Below are 20,420 nucleotides of genomic sequence, written 5' to 3' on the forward strand. Positions count from 1 at the left end.
TGCATTATCTTCCTTAGTACCTTGTATTAGTTGTAAGTTGTAAATTATAATGCCATCCTTTGGAGAAGTCTTGTATAGCTTCGTACTTTTTCAATCTCATTTTTCACAACTCGATTGTACTTAGAAAAGGGCATTCAACTTTCACATAAAATGCTTGCTTGAATGTGTTGAAACTGTACTTTCCAAGTTTCCTACAATTATTATCGTTTCTCAAAATGAATTCATACACATCACGTTTCCAATTTTCCTTGAAATCTAGCTAACAGAAAAGGACATCCATTCTTATAAAATACTTGTGACAAAATTCACATTTGCTTCATTCTTTTCACACTCTTTAAACTTTCAACACCTTTTAGTCAAATATTATAACACTACTTCATCAAACAAATTCTAATACAACTTTTACATTCACAATTAAAAACCAAATTATACAATGTTTTACAAGGGGTCGAAACTAAACATACAACGAACAATTATATTTCCATACGAAAGAAATCATACAATAATGAACTAGCATTAGACAAGGTGATAAACTTTCAAATATTACTGAGATAAAGAGACCTTTAGATTCTAATGGTTTATCCCCAAAATAGTTTTTTTTTTTTTGTATGCTCTATTTCATCTTTAAAAATATGATGACTAGGAAGAAGATAATTAAATATATAAAACAACAAAAACCATGTGATTAGGCCTTGTATATATTGACCAAGCTTACCTTAAAACTTAATATGGCCAATACATACAATAAACTTGACTTTTCTAACAACTTTAACCTTTTTGTCTAATAAGGTTCTCACCCACCAAGGCATAAATGCCTATAAATAGTCATTAAATGAAGATTAAGATTTCAAAGTACATTTACATATTGTACTTGTACACTCACCATCAAGCGCTAACGTAGGTATCATAAGAGATTTCCTTAGAATAACAATCGATGTTAGCTTACAAACATCCTTGTTTGTACGTATAAGTTCGTTCTTAAAATCAAAGTATTCAATTATTATGTATAAATCTATTTTAAAAATTAATCGTAAAAAATTCATACGCAAAACATAGTGAAATAATTGGATCATATCGTGACAACTAAAACAACTTTGATTATTGATAGGGGAACAACTAACTAGTACCAATTACAAAATCTATTATAAGTAGTTTAGAATTTCTAATTAAACTATAGAGTAGTCGGCACTAACTAAAAGACAACCAAACAAGAACATAAAATCTAATTGCCAAATACACCAAAACTTTTGTGATCCACAATAAAACAAAGGGACCCATTTGTCGTATTAGTGGTCAAGATTTAATTTCACACTATCTATATTTCCCTTCTTTTCAATCATTGTTCTTATTAATCAACTTATCAAATATAAAAACACTTATCAAATTTTTATTTCCTACAAAATAAAAAAATGGCAGAAGATGAAGTTTTAATTTCCAAACACCAAAATAAATCATATAATCGTAGCTTATCTCATGCTAACGATGAATTATGTACTGTACGTTCTTATTTACGTTACATGTGCGTAGACCAATCAACTATATACAATATTATTCTTTCATGGACCGATTTCATCATATTTACTATCATTGTTCCTGCATTTTCCCATTTTTACTTGGGTTGTAAAGCTTGTGATGCTAAGCATCATCGGCCTTACGACGGTATCGTGCAGCTCTCGCTATCTAGCATCGCGACGTTGTCGTTTTTATGCTTGTCTAAGTTTGTGAGGAAGTTTGGTGTTCGGAGGTTCTTGTTCTTTGATAAGCTTGTTCATGAGAGCAACTCCGTTAGGAGTCACTATACTTCACAACTTGACGTATGTTTCTAATTCCTTTTATTTATTATTGCTTGGTTGCTTTTAGATGTTTTATTTAATTATGATTATTACTTTGAAATTAAATAGAGTTTTTATTTGACATTATTATTATTACTCGTCTTTTATTAGAGTGAGTTGATTGGTGGAGTTTATTAATTTAAAATTTATAAAATTATCAACTTTTTAACACGTTAAATTATCTGTTAGTTTTGCGCGGATATATATACGAGTTTCTAATTTGAGTGAAATTGGATTGTGTAAGGTGATCTTGTATTCTTGAACTTTAGTAGTACTATAATATAACAACATTACAAGTATGGTTTTGGTCTACATTTGTTAGATTGTGTTAGGTGAGGCTTGATTGTTGATTTAGGTGAATATTGTTGCTAGATTTGGTCCTTGCTACCTTATTGTTATTTGTTAATTGTTATGACTTTTGAGACCAATGATAAGGAGAAACATCATGAATTACGAAATTTATTAGAATTAGGATAAAAAATGAATTTTTTTTTTTTACTAATTAAGTTGATAAGAAATACGACGTACGTATTTTTAACTTATCCAAATGATCAATAGATGCTATATATAAAAAACTCATTAACTCATATGTAAAAATGAACAAATTAAAAAGGTTATAAGCACTAATCTCTCACGAAAATATCAACTAATTCTTATCTTCAATAGTTCATTTCATTAGTTAACTCCAATCAATCAATTTCATCTATGTTTTTTTAAGAAGAATTAAAGTATTTAAGTAATATTTTCCACTAAATGATTTATACTTTGAGGAAGACATTCATCTTTACCACCTATATTGTTTAAATAATGATATTTTTTTTATTGTATTTTTAGAATCTCGCATTACTTTCTACTTCCAGGTTATGACAACTATACCGATCACAATAGTATAAAAATAATACTTCCAACATTTTTCTATACTTTGCGGTTTACAACCGTATATATATCTATCTAAGAAATGGATGATCCATGTCCGTGGAAAGGATCTCGTCCTCATAAGAACAAGTTTCCCATGACCCTATATTTTGCTTTCAATTTACAAAGTATCTCATTCCAACACAACATGTGGCATCTATTGCGGATGAGATTGACAAAATTATGATTTCTTTATTAAATGATGAAAATGACAACATGCTAATGTGTTACATTAGAGTAATAGACCTACCTATATAAAACAAAACAAAAAAATAGCACAACTTATCACAACTTTATTCAATCTTCCCATCATATAAATTGTTTTCCAAACCCAAAAAACAGTACATAAAAATTGCAAGAAACCCAAAAAAAGAAAAAAAAAAAAACCCCAGAAAAAATGGAGGAAGAAGATTTAATACCCAGAAATGAGAAAAAGACTTATATTCGAGTATTATCTCATGCACAAGATGAATTGCAAAGTTATCGAATTTATCTACGTTGGATGTGCGTGGACCAATCAGATTGGTTGAATAGTATCATATCATGGTCTGTATTTTTGATATTTGCAATCATAGTCCCTGCATTTTCGTATTTTTACCTCACATGTCCTTCGTGTGATGACAAGCATAGACAACCATACGACGCCGTTGTGCAGCTCTCATTGTCAAGCATTGCAACGCTGTCGTTTTTGTGTCTTTCTCATTTTGTGAGGAAGTTTGGTGTCAGGAGGTTCTTGTTCTTTGATAAGCTTTACAATGACAGTGATTCTGTTAGGCATCATTATACTACCCAGCTCAATGTATGTTTCTAATTTTGGAGGGTTTTTTTTTTTTTATTAATTTTTGTTTGTGTTTTAGTATTTTTGATGATTTTTGAGGTGGGGTTTGATCATTGAATTACATGATTTGATGGGTGATTTTGGTTTTTTGGGTTAATTTTGGTGTTTTAATGGGATAATGATGTAGACGAGATTTGATCAGAGTTCGACATCCCAGGACTTTGACCAAATAACTAAGCTTTTGTGGTTTTTTTTGGGGTTTATTGATTTTGATTGAATTGGGTGATTTGTAGTTGAGTTCAAAGTTTTATGGTGTTTTAATCTTTTAAATTTGATGGGCTTTGAGTGGTAATTAATTGTTAATCTGGGTCAAATTTATTGCTTCATTTGATTCCTTGCTCTAGTTTTAATGGTTAATCTAGGTGAAATTTATTGCTTCATTTTTCTGTTTTGTGGCCTTGTGGATATTGTTCTTATTCTGAGTTTATGAGAAAGTCAGAGAATGGACCAATTGGCAATTGTTTAAGGAGTATATTGTTGCTGTAGTTTGGATTTTGCACATTACAAATTAATTAGAGTACATAGAAAGATATGCTTAAGTAAGTTTTACTCCTTGGATGAGATGTATTCTTCATAATAAATCAAAGATCTTTTATGTGAATGAGGAGTTTGGTATTAAGGAGGGACCAAGATTTTTGTTGTTGTCGTAGTGGCCGTAGTCGTGGTTGTCTTAGGTGACACTCCTGTAGTTTAAACCAAAGAAGATCCAAGTTTGATACTTGGAGGGTTTGGAAACCTCTTGTCATATATGCTTTGGAGGAAAAAGTTTAGCTGGAACGGGGTCAACTGTTAGTTTAACAATATGCTTGACATAAGAAAACAAATAAGGAGTACATCTTAACAAAACAGCAATCTACATACCTTTGATGGCCTAATATTTTGAGTAGCTATTTTTATTACTACAGGCATTTCATGCTAAATGCCTTGGATTGGGTATGACATTATTGAGTACTATAGTGGCATGTTTAGCTGACCACTAGATCATTGTGTTGCTTTTTGGCCTGGCTGTGTACCAAAGGAGATAGACCTAATGAGCGATGCATCATTGATGTTTGGAGACGATAGTTGTGTAATGCTCAACCTATTACTGCTTATCCTAGCATAACCATAAGACTTCTTTACATGTCCTACCATACCATAGATACGACTAGGAAGTTGGCATTTTGCACAATGGCGGCGGATTATTGCAGAAACCAGGAGTCATATCTTTTGCACCTTTCCAGGGCTCCAGCTACATGAATCCATGTGGCTGGAATGCCTAAATCATTTGGCCATTAAAACCCTGATCAATCAATTACGACTTTGTACTTCATGAACTAGGCCTGGTTGAGGATCCCAACAAATATTTCCAACTAGTCAAGTGAAATTTGTTATGGTCTTCACTATTTACAAACTTTCCACTGTAATGTCAATGTGAATTGATTAATGATAGTAGTAATGATGAATTAACTTCTTTTTTTTTTGGTTTATGCAGAGATCATTGAACATCCTGTGTATATTTGTTATCCCATGTTTTGTAGCTGAATGCGCATATAAAGTCTGGTGGTATGCTACTGGGGCCTCCCGAATTCCCTTCCTGGGTAATGTCATCTTGAGTGATGTTGTAGCCTGCTCATTGGAGCTAATCTCATGGATTTATCGGACCTTAGTCTTTTTCCTGGTCTGTGTCCTCTTCCGTCTGATATGCTACCTCCAGATATTGCGGCTCAAGGATTTTGCGTCTGTTTTTGAGGTAGATTCAGATGTGGCTTCTATTCTAATAGAGCACCTGAGGATCAGGAGGCACTTGAGGATCATAAGCCATCGTTACCGTGCATTTATTTTATTTTCCTTAATATTGATCACTCTGAGCCAGCTTACTTTCCTGGTGTTGACTACCAAACCTAATGCTGATATGAGCATATACAGGGCTGGGGAACTAGCAGTATGTCTCTTTTTTAATCATCTGAATACTAGTTAATGCTCTGAAACCACTTTATTTATTAATACTACTTCTGGTGCAGCTCTGTTCTGTGACTCTATTGGCAGGGTTGATGATAATACTGAGAAGTGCTACAAAGATCACGCATAAGGCACAGGCAATCACCGCTCTATCAGCCAAGTGGCATGTCTGTGCAACGATTGACTCCTTTGTCACTTCTGAGACTGAATTGCCAGGAGCAAACCATACTAATGCAGGTCTCTTTGATCCTAGGAGCTTAGATTCAGATGACGATGATGCAGGATCTGAGGAAGATGATGTCGATACTACCAAATTTCTCCCGGCTTATGCCTACAGCACGATCTCATTCCAGAAACGACATGCTCTTGGTAAGCTTATACTTGTGTTACTTACAAACAGAAATATTTATGATTGCTTATGTAGATAGATATTGAAGCTTATATATTGCACTCTTTTATCTGTATGGCAGTAACATATTTTGAGAGAAACCGAGCTGGAATTACATTGTATGGGTTTATGCTGGATAGAACTTGGCTCCAACTTATTTTTGGTGTTGAATTATCCTTAGTACTCTTCTTGCTCAAAAAGACCATTAATTTTTGATGAAGTAATCATATTATTTAGCAATTTGGTTCATAAGATCATATCGAACCCCTGCTTAATCTCCGTGAAGTTCTCCCTTTTTGTCATTTGGAGTGATGAGCCAGGAGTTGCAGCCTTGCAGGGCTGGAGAGAGAGAGAGAGAGAAAGAGAGAGAGAGTTTAAGGTGATGTAAGACTTGTTTCGTAGTCTTGGTTCGGTCTTCCTACAAAGAGGCATCATTGCAGTATAGTGAGCTTCACCATTTTGTTCAGTAATTTGTAATGTTCTTCCTGTTGTGAATTCTAAGATCCTTTATATTTTTTATAATCTTGTAATTAACATCTCCACTTTCTGTGATATATCATATATGTTTTTTTTGATGTCTTATGTGATACTGTAATCAGTGCAATTGTATAGCAGTATGGGCGTGTGTATTCCTGTAATATGGTCCGATCCTGTGCTGTATTCGTATGACTGTAAGGTCCTGTGTTGTAATCTTATGACCGCATGGTTCTGTCTCCTGTGTTGTAATCTTAATACTGAGAAAAATATAATGGAGCGTTTGTTTCTAAATTTTTGAACTTTAGCTTTAATCTTCTCAAGTTCTTGCTACATTAATTGAGTAAATGAAGGAAAGGCGATTGCCTGAAAAAAGCTTCAGCAAACAGCAGATATGCATTCAGTTGACATACCAGCTTGTACTCTTATTATGTAATGCTGGTAACATTCGACAGAAGTGTTGTTCAGTACGTAGTACGATATTTTTCACTTTGGGCTTAGCCTGCACGGACTTGTTTTTGGACACCTAATAGAGTAGATGGACACGTACTTATAAGCAACTAAGCAAGTCATCACCACTTCTTTATTCTTATCAGATGGGGCTTTGATTGCATACCCAGCTCATTACGAGGTTAATTGTACTCCTTCCGGCCTCATGAGTCGTGACCGAGCCTCACTCCTGTACCATGCTAGGATTGTTAATATAGTCCAATATGTGTGCATAACCTTAGTCAATTGCATACTGAGTACTTACGTAGCTAAGTTACACGGGATTGGAGACTATACTAACTACCTCTGTTTCAATTTATGCGCAACATTTGAATTATTTTTTGTGGGATATAAAAAATTAATCATTGTGCATACAATAAATTGAATCAGAGGTAGTAGAAAATTTCCCATTCTCCTGAATTTTCTGCAAATTGGCAAATAGAAGTCAGAATGTTGCCAAAAACAAAAGAAGCCGTAATGTTCAGTATTAGCCCATGTGCAAAGTCCGCAATGAGCATAGATTTTGCGACACTCCAGCTTTAGTCAATTGACCATTAGTTGTCCTTGGGCCGTCAATTTAATTTTAGCCAAACTAGTGCTTAAAATATTTTTTTTGATTGACATTTTACATTGACGGATTCAATTTTTGGCTTTCTTAGCTTTACAAATTTATAGGGAGAATTTGATCTACTATGTAGACTTCCACTCCTCAGTCCTCACCATGCAATTTTCTATTTAGGCGTAGTAAAGAAGTCATAACTTAAAAATATATACTTGCTCTATTTCTTATTATTTGCGATAAGAGAATTTTTATGTCTCGAATGATGTAAATAAAATAATAAGAATTAGAGGTATTATCTCTTATGTCAACCAAATGACTTGTATATTTCATCACACCGGTCATGTACGACCATCCTTCCAGCTCGTCTTCCATGACTCTTGCAACCCTCTTTCCTGTTCCACCCCCTAACCCCATCACTTCACAATTTCACAATACAACTCTCATTCTTCCTTATAAGTTATAACCTCTAAATCTCCAAGTCATTATAACGTCAAAGAATTTGTGGCTTTATGTTGAAAAAAGATTTTAAAAAAATACAAAACAAAAACAAAGACTAAAAAAATATAATCATTGGGCCAACTATTTGACTATATGTACTTGAAGTATTCTTAATCTCTGTAACTCTTTTTGGTAACCTTTAACCCTCAAATCATTATCTTATAATGTGGCAACTTATGACGTAAAGACAACGATTATTTTTTTTATTTTCTTATTTAGCTATTTCGGTTAGGCCCTGTTCATTTCACATTAAAAAAAAAATATTTAGTAAAAATAATTTCAATTCAGTAAAAATAAGTTAAGTTTAACAAAAATAATTTCAGTTCAGTAAAATTAATTTCAGTTCAGTAAAAATAAAGTGAAGTGAACTTAATTTTGTGCAATATATTGCTGTTTAAGAATCATTATTTATCCAAAAAAAAAAAAAAAAAATAATGTCAGCAAATTGGTTACATAATCACCAATATTTTGTAGTGATTTGTTGCTTTCGTTCTCTTAAGAAAACTGACATATTATCATAAAAAAAAAAAAAAAAAGAAAAGTGACATAAATTTTATTTTATAATATAAAGAATTGACAAATTTCACTCCTATAGGCTGTAGCTAATTTGTTGTAATCACCAAAAGAATATACTCGGTAATTCATTATGATGAAACAAAGAATTTAATTAACACGAATTCTAGATTAATAAAGTATTATTCAAATATAAAGTGTATAGGTCAACTATCTCATGATTCTAAGAGCAAGTCTTGACTGGTTGATTATGAATTGATTCTTCATTATTTATAAGTTTAATAACTTCTTGGGACCTATAAATTAAATACGTCTAGTATTTGATTACTTGATGTTGATAACCTAACACAATCTTGAAGGGTACCTACAATACATGACTCGGTTTTACTAATATTAATCTGATCCAATAATTAATGTGATTAATATTGATTGATTTATGACAATAAGTTAATCAACATTAATTTGCATATTACATGAATGATTGTAAATAATGAGAATTTGAGAAAAAACGGTGGTAGAAAATTTGGTAGCAAAAAATATCACTACATGCATAATGGTACCACTGTACCATTAAGGGAGAGGGAAAAAAAACCCCAAAATGCCCTTTTATGTGCATGTGAAACGCATAGGCCCTATACGCCTAAATGCAATTTCCTAAAGGCTAAAGCCGCATAAATAATTTTCCTATAGTTAATGAGGTGATAAAGTCGAAAGTTTTTTTTTTTTTTTTTTTTTTTTTTTTTTTTTTTTTTGACAACGAAATTATCATTATCTTTTAAGTATGAAGTTGACAACTTGTAACTTTGTAAGTTTGTAACAAATAAAACTAGGACGTAATTAAATAAATACTCTATAACCTCTCCATTTATACGACATATTACTCTACCACTCTATAAATGGAGGCTCGATAAGTGTCTTCACTTCATCAAATTCAAATCAAAGAAATTGAGTACTAGCACGTATATAGGTGAAGACTTGCCAATTATCAACAAATCGGCCGCAATCACATAAAAACCTACATAAAACATAATATATAAAAGTATTTTTTATTTTTTATTTTTTTTTATTTTTTTTGTGTTTGATACTACACTTTTAACAAATTAAATGCAAATCTTAATGTCATGTCACAATACTACGATCACAAGTGTCAACATACTTAAGGGCCAGCCTTAGCTTAGAATGTTTAATTAATAATTAGCTGTTTAAAAATCAATGTGAAGGTTGCAATTTTAGGATGTGGCACAATATTGTTGGCCATATAAGCACATTTGACGGGGATTGATTGTGCCAAGACACAATATTATTCTATTGTGAAAATAACATGATCGATGTTGGACCGTTGGCTAAGCTAATTGTGTACCAATAAAGTATTGGCTTATTTGATAAGGCTCTTATAATCCTAGAGGTATGAGGTTCGAATTCTACCAAGTAAGGGTATTTGGGGGTAGAGATTCCGTTACCCTCCCCTCTACTCCTAAGTGTTCGGCTCGTAAATAGTAGACCAAAAACACCGTGAGGGTTAAGGTCTGATCAGAGTTCTCATTACACGCCATTAAAAAAAATAGTTAATTGTGTGTCATGTATATTTCTTCTGTTCCTAAAAGTTCATTTGAATAATGTTGATCGCGCCAAATTATTATATTACTCAATATTCTTTTATGAAAATAACATGATATTGGATCGAATCGTACTTCCTTTGTCTTTAAAAGTTCTTTCTATTTTCTCGTCAAGAAAAAAAAAATTAAAAAAGATGCAAGAAGGATTTGGGAAAAAAAAAATTATAAACGGAGGAAGTACATTATTATTGGCCAAATTAAAAGTTTTTTTTTGTTGCATCACCATACTTTTGTAGTTAAATTAAATTTGTACACCGAAGTTGGTAAACAATTCAAAGGGATTTGTAGTATTTACAAAATATTATTAATGGACAAAGTGCCACAAATCAATTGGTTATACAGTACTACTAAACTCACATGGGAGTAAGGGACAAGTAGCTAGTGGTATATCAATTGAGTATGGGATTAAGTATTTAATTTTCTCTAATATATGGCTAATGATTTGGTTTAAGGTTGGTATTAATCAGGGAGATAGTAGGTCTGTAGGTGCGAGATCTGATCTAATTTATATGTCAATTATTACTTGCATGATAGGTGTAATGGAATAGTAGGTACAAAATTATGTCATTAATATTTGAAGGATGTATTTGGTCGTTTGATTGTACATGAAACGTTAAATATCCCTTGATTTGCAATTTCTAATACTCTTCAGTCTTCATATATGGAGTAGCAAAAATTAGTTGGATGATTGCAAAAGCTCGTAATTTTTAAGTAAAATACTACTTATATATAAAAAATTACTTTTTTTTTTTTTGAAATAATATAAAAGTTACCTTGATATAAATAAAAGTCATTTATCCTTTATTGATAAAAATTACTCAAAAAAGTCTAAAAGTTACCTCGATATTTAGTAGGTTGTAAAGTTTAAGTAATATAGAGGGTCGAGAATAACTTATGCAATATCTAAGGTCCTAGTTAAGATTTTCAAATTTCTTTTTAGGGATGTTTTAGGTTGGTAATTGAAAGAATTTTTCTTGATAATACATGAATTATTTACGTAGATAGTGTAATGAATTTTATTCTATAAATTATTTCCTGTCAAATTTAGGAGTATCGAAGCCACAAATATTGCAACCACAAATATCTATGAAGTAATTTATAATAGCAACAAAACTTACACTCATAAACCAAGGTTGTCTAAATCATAGGAATAGCTTTCAATTTGCCACCTTAACATTGGCAAACAATACTTGTGTTCAATGTTTTCTGTCCCTATTGTAAATGTGGATGAAACTCAAAGCCAATCATGTTAATAACTTTCAAAATTTTGTTGGTAGAAATTGTAGATTTACTAGAATTTGATGTAAATTTCCTTAAAATAATTAGGTGAAGATGTAACTCCAAGTTGTTAATTCTATTATTGTAAAAAAATAATTTCGAAAATAATTTCAATTTTACGTCAATTACATGTAATGAAGTAATAAGTGTTCTAATCACAATCTAAATTTATCACTTTGATTTTTATATTTTGAGTTTGTTACAAAAGAACAATCAAAACTAACTACTCCTTATGAAACTATTCCAATTCCAATCCATTGCTAGCTTGTAATTCAGAATATCACTTACAAAAAATTTCTACCATGGACCAAAAATTAGTATCGAGTTCCATATCATGGTCCTATACATATTCCTTATGTTACACTAACATGATACTCCATATTTATACAACGTCTTTATATTCTTGTAACATATCAATCTAATATACTCGGTACTCAATAATTGGTTAGGTATTGTATTTTATAATCTTATTATATGTTATAGTACTCGTATAACCAATCAGTGTTATTAAACTTTAAACTAAATACAGATTAACTTTTCTTACATATTCACGAGTCATCTTAATGCCGAAATTACAATACCACTTATCAAACAAGTCGTTACAGTACTAAACTATCCATATAAAAACCCCCTACACCCAAATAAACATTCTTACACCCTCTTCTCTTCTTACATCTTTCTCCCCCAAAAATGGGGGATGATGCAACCCCAACACATAGCTTATTACCAACATCTCGAAATCCCAGAAAATCATTCAATCGATTACTTTCGCACGCCCATGATGAATTGCACGGCTTTCGTTCTTACCTTCGATGGATGTGCGTTGATCAATCAAATATTTACACAGCAATTTTATCATGGTCTGTTTTTCTTATATTTGCAATTCTAGTCCCTGCATTTTCCCATTTTTACCTTGCTTGCCCTTCTTGCGACGCCACGCACGACCGCCCTTACGACACGGTCGTGCAGCTTTCTCTCTCCTCCGTTGCGACGCTTTCGTTTGTTTGTCTTACACAGTATGTAAGGAAGTATGGTCTTCGAAGGTTCTTGTTCTTTGATAAGCTTGTTGATGAGAGTGATTCTGTTAGACATCATTACACTACCCAGGTCTATGTATGTATTTTTTCCCTTAATTTTGTTGATGATTAATTGGTCAATTATGGATTTTTAATGGGTTTTTGTTTGATTAGTGAATTGGGTTTTTGATTGGTTGCATTGGGTATTTAGATTAATTTTGTTGGTTGATTTTATTCTCTGTTTATGGGTTTGTTGATTTTTTGATTGAATTGGGTGATTTTGTAATTAATTTGTGGAATAAATGTTCCATTTTGGGGTATTAATTGGTTTAAATTTGATTTGTGTCATGGGTTTTTGATTAATTTGGATTTTGGTTTATATTGTATGATTGCTTGATTTCATCCTCTGTTTCTGAGTTTGTTAAATTGTCAACTGAATTGGGGTAATTTTAATTTTAAATTACAAATTTTTCTTTGATTTAATGGATTTTTTTATACATTGAATGTGATGAATGACATGAATTATGATCAATTAGTTTGTGAATTGTTTTTTTTTGTTTTGAAATGTGGTTTGATTGTGACATGGGTAGGTGTTTCTAGATTTGATCCCCTGTTCTTGTATTTTTTATTTAATTTCATTTTTATGGAGTATATTATTTTATGGTATGATTCAATTTTTAGATGTCATAATAATTGATTTGGAGACTTTATGAGCTGGTATTTTCGGTGATTATAATTAATATTTGTGTGATAATTAGGGTTCTTAAAGTCTTAATAATTCTAATTGAATTACTGTGATAAAAATGATTTCTTTCTAAATTTGGATTTTCTTGATTCATTCATTAATGCGAGTCCCTTTCCAATTTATCCTTTCTTTTTTATGAAATGTGTTCGGATTGAATTATGCTTTAGTTCTTTTGATCTTTCGCTGTCCTCGAAATCGGTCAACTTAGTGTTTATTATCGGAATGTTGGTAATCCGAAGCAGAATGATTGCCTGAAATTTACCTTACTTCTGGAATTCTGGTTTGCTGATTGCTCAGTATGTTTAAGAAGTTGATGTTGTCGCTCTACTTTGGTGATTTATATTTAAGAGCAAGTCACGTGGGTTCTTGTTAGATTCGTCTTAATTTATTTATACTTTTCAACTTGTTAGATACTCGTATCATTTTCTTAAAATATTTATTGATCAGTAATTAAAAATACTAATGGTTGAATTTATGCATTTACAAACGTGAAAATAAGGAAATACTCGGTAATTGATAACAGTCGAGCTGTGATTCTTGTGAAGCTTGTTCTTTTGGTCAATATAAGGTTGGCTACCAGCCTGTCTTCTCAATACAGTTACCTTTCCTTCTCTCTTTCTTTCTTTAGGAGAAAATATGCTTTGTGTATGCTCTTTTGCGTGTGTCATGTGTTTTGGGATGTGTCTTGTTTTTATTAACCAAAATAGTTTACTAGTTTAGTATTTTGGCTTAATATAGGTGTAAAATTATTTGATAAAGAAATAAATCTTCCTGACCATAACTTATTGTTCCTTAGAGTATTCATTCACCATGCCGTACATAAATTGATCTCCATAATTACGGGATCAGATGAGTTAATTAAAAGTAAGATTTGGGACCGACAGTGATTAGCCTTTTTTAATACTCTACATTATTCCTTAGTTAATCTTGCGACATAAAGTAATGATATAGTACTAGTATCATCATCAACTAGAAGAATCTGGAAATATTATGGATCTTGTACTAGTGGGTTTATGTGATTACTATATTAGTTGGTCTTGTTTCTTATCCACCTCATAAAGCACTGCATTAACACTTAAGAGCTGTTCAACACGACTGATTAGGCCGAAATGGGTTGGGTTCATCACGATATGATTGGCTCTAGTCAAGCATACTATAGTGCAAACAATGTTTTCCTATAAAGTAGTATGAAATAGTACATGTAATGTACTTTTGTCATTGGAAATTAGGGGTGCTTCATGCTAAGTGGTAGGCCCTAGGAATTTTAAACATTGCAATAATCATGTAATTGTTAATTGAATGGTGATAATTGATTAACTTTTCTTCTCATGCTTATGCAGGGATCATTGAAGATATTATCTGTCTTTGTTCTCCCATGCTTTTTAGCCGAATGTGCCTACAAAATCTGGTGGTATGCTTCAGGGGCCTCCCAAATTCCATTCTTGGGTAACATCATTTTAAGTGACATTGTAGCATGCTCATTGGAGTTGATATCATGGCTTTATCGGACATTAGTCTTCTTCCTGGTCTGCATTCTCTTCCGTCTGATCTGCTACCTTCAGATCCTGCGGCTCAAGGACTTTGCCAACGTGTTCCAGGAAGATTCAGATGTCATGTCTGTTTTGATGGAGCACCTTCGGATTAGGAGGCACTTGAGGATCATAAGCCATCGTTATCGTTCATTTATCTTATTGGCATTGGTTTTAATCACTTCGAGCCAATTTGCTGCCTTGCTGTACACTACCAAAAACCATTCAAATATGAGCATCTTCAGAGCTGGAGAACTTGCAGTATGTCTCTCTTGTCATATTTCCTTTGTGATACTTAACTTTTTCAAAAAAATCTGTCTGAAACTACCTCATTAATTGTGCTAAAATACGAAAAAAATACCCTGAAGTTTCAACTTTGATTTAGCTAAGCATACACTAAGTAATGGTAACATGCTGGTATGCGCGATCCTGGCTATTATGAAAATTTTCTCAGAAAGTTTTGGTCTTAAAAATGTCAATTTACTTATAGAAAATACGGAGTAATAAAAGTGTAACAACAATATCTAATGAGAGTACTTTGTTCTCTTGGAATTGTGCAGCTATGCTCCATTACTCTATTGACTGGGATTGTAATAATACTACAAAGCGCCACAAAGATAACACACAAAGCTCAAGCAATCACCTCTCTTTCCGCAAAATGGCATGTGTGCGCGACAGTTGAGTCCTTTGGTACCACCTCTGAGACTGAAACACCCGTAGCCCAGACCAGTAGTGGAGGAAGCCCAGGTTTCTTTGATTCGAGGAGCAGTCATTCAGATGACGATGAGGCAGGGGATGAGGAGGATGATGTAGATAACACCAAGTTCCTCCCTGCTTATGCCTATAGCTCAATCGGTTTCCAGAAACGACAAGCTCTAGGTAAGAGTAATAATTACTTCATTTTAACTCAGTATAATCTCGAGTTTTATCTGTCTTCTGATAGTGATTAAATTTATCAGTCTGCAGTGTTAATAATTTACATACTGATATCTTTATCTTGGTAATCTTGCAGTGACATATTTTGAGAACAACAAAGCTGGAATTACAGTTTACGGATTTATGTTAGATAGGGCTTGGCTCCAACTCATTTTTGGTATCGAGTTATCTTTAGTACTTTGGCTACTCGGAAAAACAGTTGGTATTTAACAGACAAGAACATCCTCATCATTTGCGCGTAATATTATACACAAACTTTGCTTCTCTGACCTTATACAGTCCTTGATATCCTTACAAGATCAATTTCTTCTAGAGAAAGTGAACGAGTCAAGGGAGTCAGGGAGCTAGCATAAGGGCTGATTATACAGTCTCGGTTTGGACCTCATCATGCAAATAGATACTACTACGTATTGAAGTACAGTTAGTTTCACCATTTTGTGTACTTAATGCGATGATTCTTTTACAACGTCCATATGTATGTAGATTCTATAAATATGTTCATGTACTTTAGCTTGTTCACAGCATCTACGAGTCTACGACCTGTATTTGACTATCTTCATTTGGGGAGCTTATTGGCTTGTCTTCATGGCATTTGCTTATTTTTTTTATTTATTGGTGTAATTTATTTGGGAAGAGTGGTTATTTGTATGTTGTAATATTGAGTATCAGTAATAATATAATGCATCATATTTGTTCTTTCGTTTTTGCAACTTGGAGTTTCTCTCATGCTTTTGTTTTATCATTAGAGATAATCAGAGTTGATTTAAGAAGTGTAATTTCTGTCCAAGAAGAGATGATTAAAAAAAAAAAATTGTAGGGAATGGGAAGAGAGAGGTAGACATAGAACTAAACCTCTTAATCAATCTTACATGGACAGTATGGTGACAACTAGTTTTCACATTAACTCATATAAAGATTAAAAAAAAAAATTTAAACATTATTTATGGAAATAGCACCACTTAGAAGTACTCTTTGATCCTAAGAACAATTACTCTCTTCATAACAATATTTTTTGTTACCCTATATGATTAACCCATTCCCTCAAAAAAAAAAAAAAAGTATTTTTTTTTTGGTACAAAAAAAAAAAAAAAAAGTATTGCATATATATCAAAGTAAAAAAAACCTAAAACAAGATAAACCTTCCAAATTTATAGGAAAACTTCTAAGAATAATGACTATTATTATCCTTAACGCATAAACATTATTTTTACTTTCACGGATTTTTTTAGAAAAGAGATAGAGAGACATAAATATAGGGACCCATGTGATGAGGAGACAGATAGGGAGAAACGGGAAGAAATAGGGGTACACTTGGTGTACCAAAGAATATTGTACACAAGTCTCCTATTGATTGATAAAGAATCTTTTTATTTTATGGACCATACAACTTTTCATTTAAATTTCAAACTCATTTTCTGAAAAATTTGAAATTTGAATTTCAAATAAAACCCCAACCCTTCAAATACCCATTTTAATTAGTATATAATCCAAAAAAAAAAAAGGCTCTAATATTTTTTCTCTCTCCATCATTGATAGAGAGCAAATATAATTGAAGGCCAAGATTTTTGTACTACGTTTATCTTATTTGTAAACACACTACAAGAAATAGGTCATTTTGCGACGGAAACCTTGCAACGGACTACAATTCCGTCGCAAAAAGGGTTAATTTGCGAGGGAATAAATTCCGTCGCAACTTTGCGACGGAAACAAACTTTTGCGACGGAAATTCCGTCGCAAAGTTTGCGACGGAATTTATTCCCTCGCAAAAGTTTGTTTGCGACGGAAATAATCGTCGCAAAACAATATTAAAAAAAATATATATAAAAAAACATTTTGCGACGGATTCTGCGACGGAAATTCCGTCGCAAAAAGTTTTTAAATTTTTTTAAAAAAAACTGAAGTTTCGCTGAAGGAGAGAGAAAAAGAAAACGAAGAACAGAAAGAGGAAAGCGTAGAGAGAGATAGAGGAAAGCGTAGAGAGAGAAAGAAAATCCGGCCACTTCACCGCCGCTGTCGCCACCGGAACGACCGGAATCCGGCCACTCACACCTACTAACGCCCACCCCCTCCGTTCACTCCCACTCACGCGCACTCACGCCCACCCACGCCACCCCCTCCGTTCAAGCCCACTCACGCCCCTCCGTTCGCCGGCGGTGTGCAGCCACCACACCACCCTCCTTCCGGCAGCCGGATTTCCGCCACAACACCCTCAAATCCCGGTGAGTATTCCACTATCCCCCTTTGTTTTTGTTTTCAATTTAATTTTAATGTAAACCCTAACTTTTTCTAATTATGTTTTTTAATTTAATTTGTAACTAAATTTTATTATTTAATTACTTGTGTTTAGTGTAGTGTAGTTTAATTTATATTGCAATGTTAGAATTAGTTTAATTTTTAAGATATATTGCAATGTTAGAATTAGTTTAATGTATGTTAGTTTAGTTTAAAATATATGTTAGATTAGTTTATAATGTATGTTATTTTAGTTTAAAATATATGTTAGTTAGTTTATAATGTATGTTAGTTTAGTTTAAAATATATGTTAGATTAGTTTAAAATATATGTTAGATTAGTTTAAAGCCAGACTGGATCTCAAAAGACATCCACAAGATGATGATGGATATTCCCCAAGTGGATGACGTTTACAAGAAGAGGTCAGCACAGAACAGATTGAACCGACGATCTGGCTCTATGGATAATGAAATAGAACCGACCCATTTTCAAGGTTCCATCTCTGCGGTACAACATGCAAAAAAGCTGGTAAGTTGTTGTATAAAAAATTGAATGTACGTATTTATATGTGCTTAATTACATTTGTATCTAATAATACTGTTCACTTGTTCACATTGCAAGGCGGCAAAGAATCAAGGGAAGCTTCCATCAGCACCTGATCTCTTCTTGCATACACACTTCAAGGAGGTGCCCGGGAAAGGGAAGGTTCCTGCGAACAAAAGAGCGAAGGAAATTGCGGTAATAACTAGTTTTCGCCCATTTTCAAGCCACTTGTTTCCTATATTGCCACTTATGAACTATTTCAAGCCTCGAACTCAAGTAACTATGTTAGGTAGGTGTATTATGGTCAAAAATAAGCTCATTTGATAACAAATGTGAGAAATAGGCAAGTTAGAACCAAAAACGCCCCATTTTCGCCCATTTTTTTCTAGTTTTAGGACCTAGTGAACCTATATTGCCACTTATAAACAATTTCAAGCCTCAAACTCAAGTAACTATGTTAGTTAGGTGTATTAAGGTCAAAAATAGGTTCATTAGATAACAAATGTGAGAAATAGGCAAGTTAGAACCAAAAACGCCCCATTTTCACCCAATTTTCCTAGTTTTAGGACCTAGTGAACCTATATTGCCACTTATGAACTATTTCAAGCCTCGAACTCAAGTAACTATGTTATTTAGGTGTATTATGGTCAAAAATAAGCTCATTTGATAACAAATGTGAGAAATAGGCAAGTTAGAACCAAAAACGCCCCATTTTCGCCCATTTTTTCTAGTTTTAGGACCTAGTGAACCTATATTGCCACTTATAAACAATTTCAAGCCTCAAACTCAAGTAACTATGTTAGTTAGGTGTATTAAGGTCAAAAATAGGTTCATTAGATAACAAATGTGAGAAATAGGCAAGTTAGAACCAAAAACGCCCCATTTTCACCCAATTTTCCTAGTTTTAGGACCTAGTGAACCTATATTGCCACTTATGAACTATTTCAAGCCTCGAACTCAAGTAACTATGTTATTTAGGTGTATTATGGTCAAAAATAAGCTCATTTGATAACAAATGTGAGAAATAGGCAAGTTAGAACCAAAAACGCCCCATTTTCGCCCATTTTTTCTAGTTTTAGGACCTAGTGAACCTATATTGCCACTTATAAACAATTTCAAGCCTCAAACTCAAGTAACTATGTTAGTTAGGTGTATTAAGGTCAAAAATAGGTTCATTAGATAACAAATGTGAGAAATAGACAAGTTAGAACCAAAAACGCCCCATTTTCACCCAATTTTCCTAGTTTTAGGACCTAGTGAACCTATATTGCCACTTATGAACTATATCAAGCCTCAAACTATTGGTTCTCATTCTTTATTTTTATTTCTGCATTGTATATCCTTTGTTTGTTACAGGAGGCGTACCAACACAGACAGGAGGAATCAAGAACCCAGGGTTCCCAACTGTCTGAAAATGAAATTTTCTTTGAGGCGGCTGGTGGTCGTAATAAGAAGGGTCGTGTTAGAGGTCTTGGTGTTGGTGCTGACTTGTACTACGGCACATCTAGGGGACGAGGATCGGGTTCTTCCAGCCAATACGTACCGTCGGTCATAACTCAAATGCAGGAAAACTTCCACAAGGAGTTGAATGAGAGGGTGGAAGCAATTGAGAGCCAGATCGATAGCCGTGTGGCGGAACAGCTCGATGCTCGAGTGGAGGCTCGAGTGGCAGAACGGATGGCTGAAATCGAGAGGAAGAACAAGGAGTTCTTAGAGGAGTTAGCCAGTAGATTTACAGGATTGACCACTCCTTTCACTTGTTCTACGATTCAGCCTCAGATTCGAGACCCCAGTAACGACCCGGGTGGTGGTGGTGGTGGTGGTGGTGCAGGCCAAGGACAGCCAGCTTGTGTTTAGTTAGGTGTCATTTTTCGATTTTTGTATATGGATGACATTGTAGTTTTAAAAATTATATCATGTACCGTACTTGGTAGTTACGGCTACGTGTTGTATATATTTGAATTATGTTAGGGCGTGGACTTTTTGACTGAAATTATTTTAAATGCACGTATTTTATTAAACAGGATTGCATGAATACAGGTTCCAGGAAAACAAAACAAAATACAAAAAAATTA

General features: G+C 33.3%; 3 protein-coding genes across 4 annotated transcripts; all 3 read left to right on the forward strand.

Moving 5' to 3' along the window:
• The first annotated feature begins 1,374 nt into the window (after positions 1–1,374).
• LOC145629417 (uncharacterized) lies at positions 1,375–6,682 on the forward strand. Of its 2 annotated transcripts, none has more exons than XM_081682013.1 (4): positions 1,375–1,814; positions 5,060–5,509; positions 5,589–5,895; positions 5,997–6,682. In XM_081682013.1, exons 1-4 carry the CDS (start codon positions 1,410–1,412, stop codon positions 6,128–6,130), a joined length of 1,296 nt encoding a protein of 431 aa, XP_081538139.1. In that variant the 5' UTR covers positions 1,375–1,409; the 3' UTR covers positions 6,131–6,682. The 2 variants fall into 2 exon arrangements, with proteins under 2 accessions (XP_081538139.1, XP_081538140.1); XM_081682014.1 differs by lacking the exon at positions 1,375–1,814 and adding an exon at positions 2,845–3,546.
• Positions 6,683–11,921: 5,239 nt separating this feature from the next.
• On the forward strand, positions 11,922–16,266 carry LOC145627397 (uncharacterized). Its single transcript, XM_081679790.1, has 4 exons — positions 11,922–12,457; positions 14,446–14,895; positions 15,195–15,513; positions 15,647–16,266. The coding sequence occupies exons 1-4, from the start codon at positions 12,035–12,037 to the stop codon at positions 15,778–15,780; spliced, it is 1,326 nt and encodes a 441-aa protein (XP_081535916.1). The 5' UTR covers positions 11,922–12,034; the 3' UTR covers positions 15,781–16,266.
• Positions 16,267–17,330: 1,064 nt separating this feature from the next.
• Positions 17,331–20,420, forward strand: LOC145627398 (uncharacterized). The gene is made up of 4 exons (XM_081679791.1): positions 17,331–17,789; positions 18,144–18,330; positions 18,424–18,540; positions 19,702–20,420. The coding sequence occupies exons 2-4, from the start codon at positions 18,181–18,183 to the stop codon at positions 20,200–20,202; spliced, it is 768 nt and encodes a 255-aa protein (XP_081535917.1). The 5' UTR covers positions 17,331–17,789; positions 18,144–18,180; the 3' UTR covers positions 20,203–20,420.

The sequence above is a fragment of the Chenopodium album genome, chromosome 4 (genome assembly GCF_948465745.1).
Source record: "Chenopodium album chromosome 4, dcCheAlbu1.1, whole genome shotgun sequence".
Lineage (NCBI taxonomy): Eukaryota > Viridiplantae > Streptophyta > Magnoliopsida > Caryophyllales > Amaranthaceae > Chenopodium > Chenopodium album.

Coding starts and splice junctions, on each gene's coding strand:
- LOC145629417 (XM_081682013.1), top strand. CDS start 1,410: ATGGCAGAAGATGAAGTTTTAATTTCCAAACACCAAAATAAATCATAT. Junction 5,510..5,588: donor ACAGGGCTGGGGAACTAGCA/GTATGTCTCTTT, acceptor CTTCTGGTGCAG/CTCTGTTCTGTGACTCTATT. Junction 5,896..5,996: donor CCAGAAACGACATGCTCTTG/GTAAGCTTATAC, acceptor TCTGTATGGCAG/TAACATATTTTGAGAGAAAC.
- LOC145627397 (XM_081679790.1), top strand. CDS start 12,035: ATGGGGGATGATGCAACCCCAACACATAGCTTATTACCAACATCTCGA. Junction 12,458..14,445: donor ATTACACTACCCAGGTCTAT/GTATGTATTTTT, acceptor ATGCTTATGCAG/GGATCATTGAAGATATTATC. Junction 15,514..15,646: donor CCAGAAACGACAAGCTCTAG/GTAAGAGTAATA, acceptor GTAATCTTGCAG/TGACATATTTTGAGAACAAC.
- LOC145627398 (XM_081679791.1), top strand. CDS start 18,181: ATGATGATGGATATTCCCCAAGTGGATGACGTTTACAAGAAGAGGTCA. Junction 18,331..18,423: donor TACAACATGCAAAAAAGCTG/GTAAGTTGTTGT, acceptor TCACATTGCAAG/GCGGCAAAGAATCAAGGGAA. Junction 18,541..19,701: donor AAAGAGCGAAGGAAATTGCG/GTAATAACTAGT, acceptor TGTTTGTTACAG/GAGGCGTACCAACACAGACA.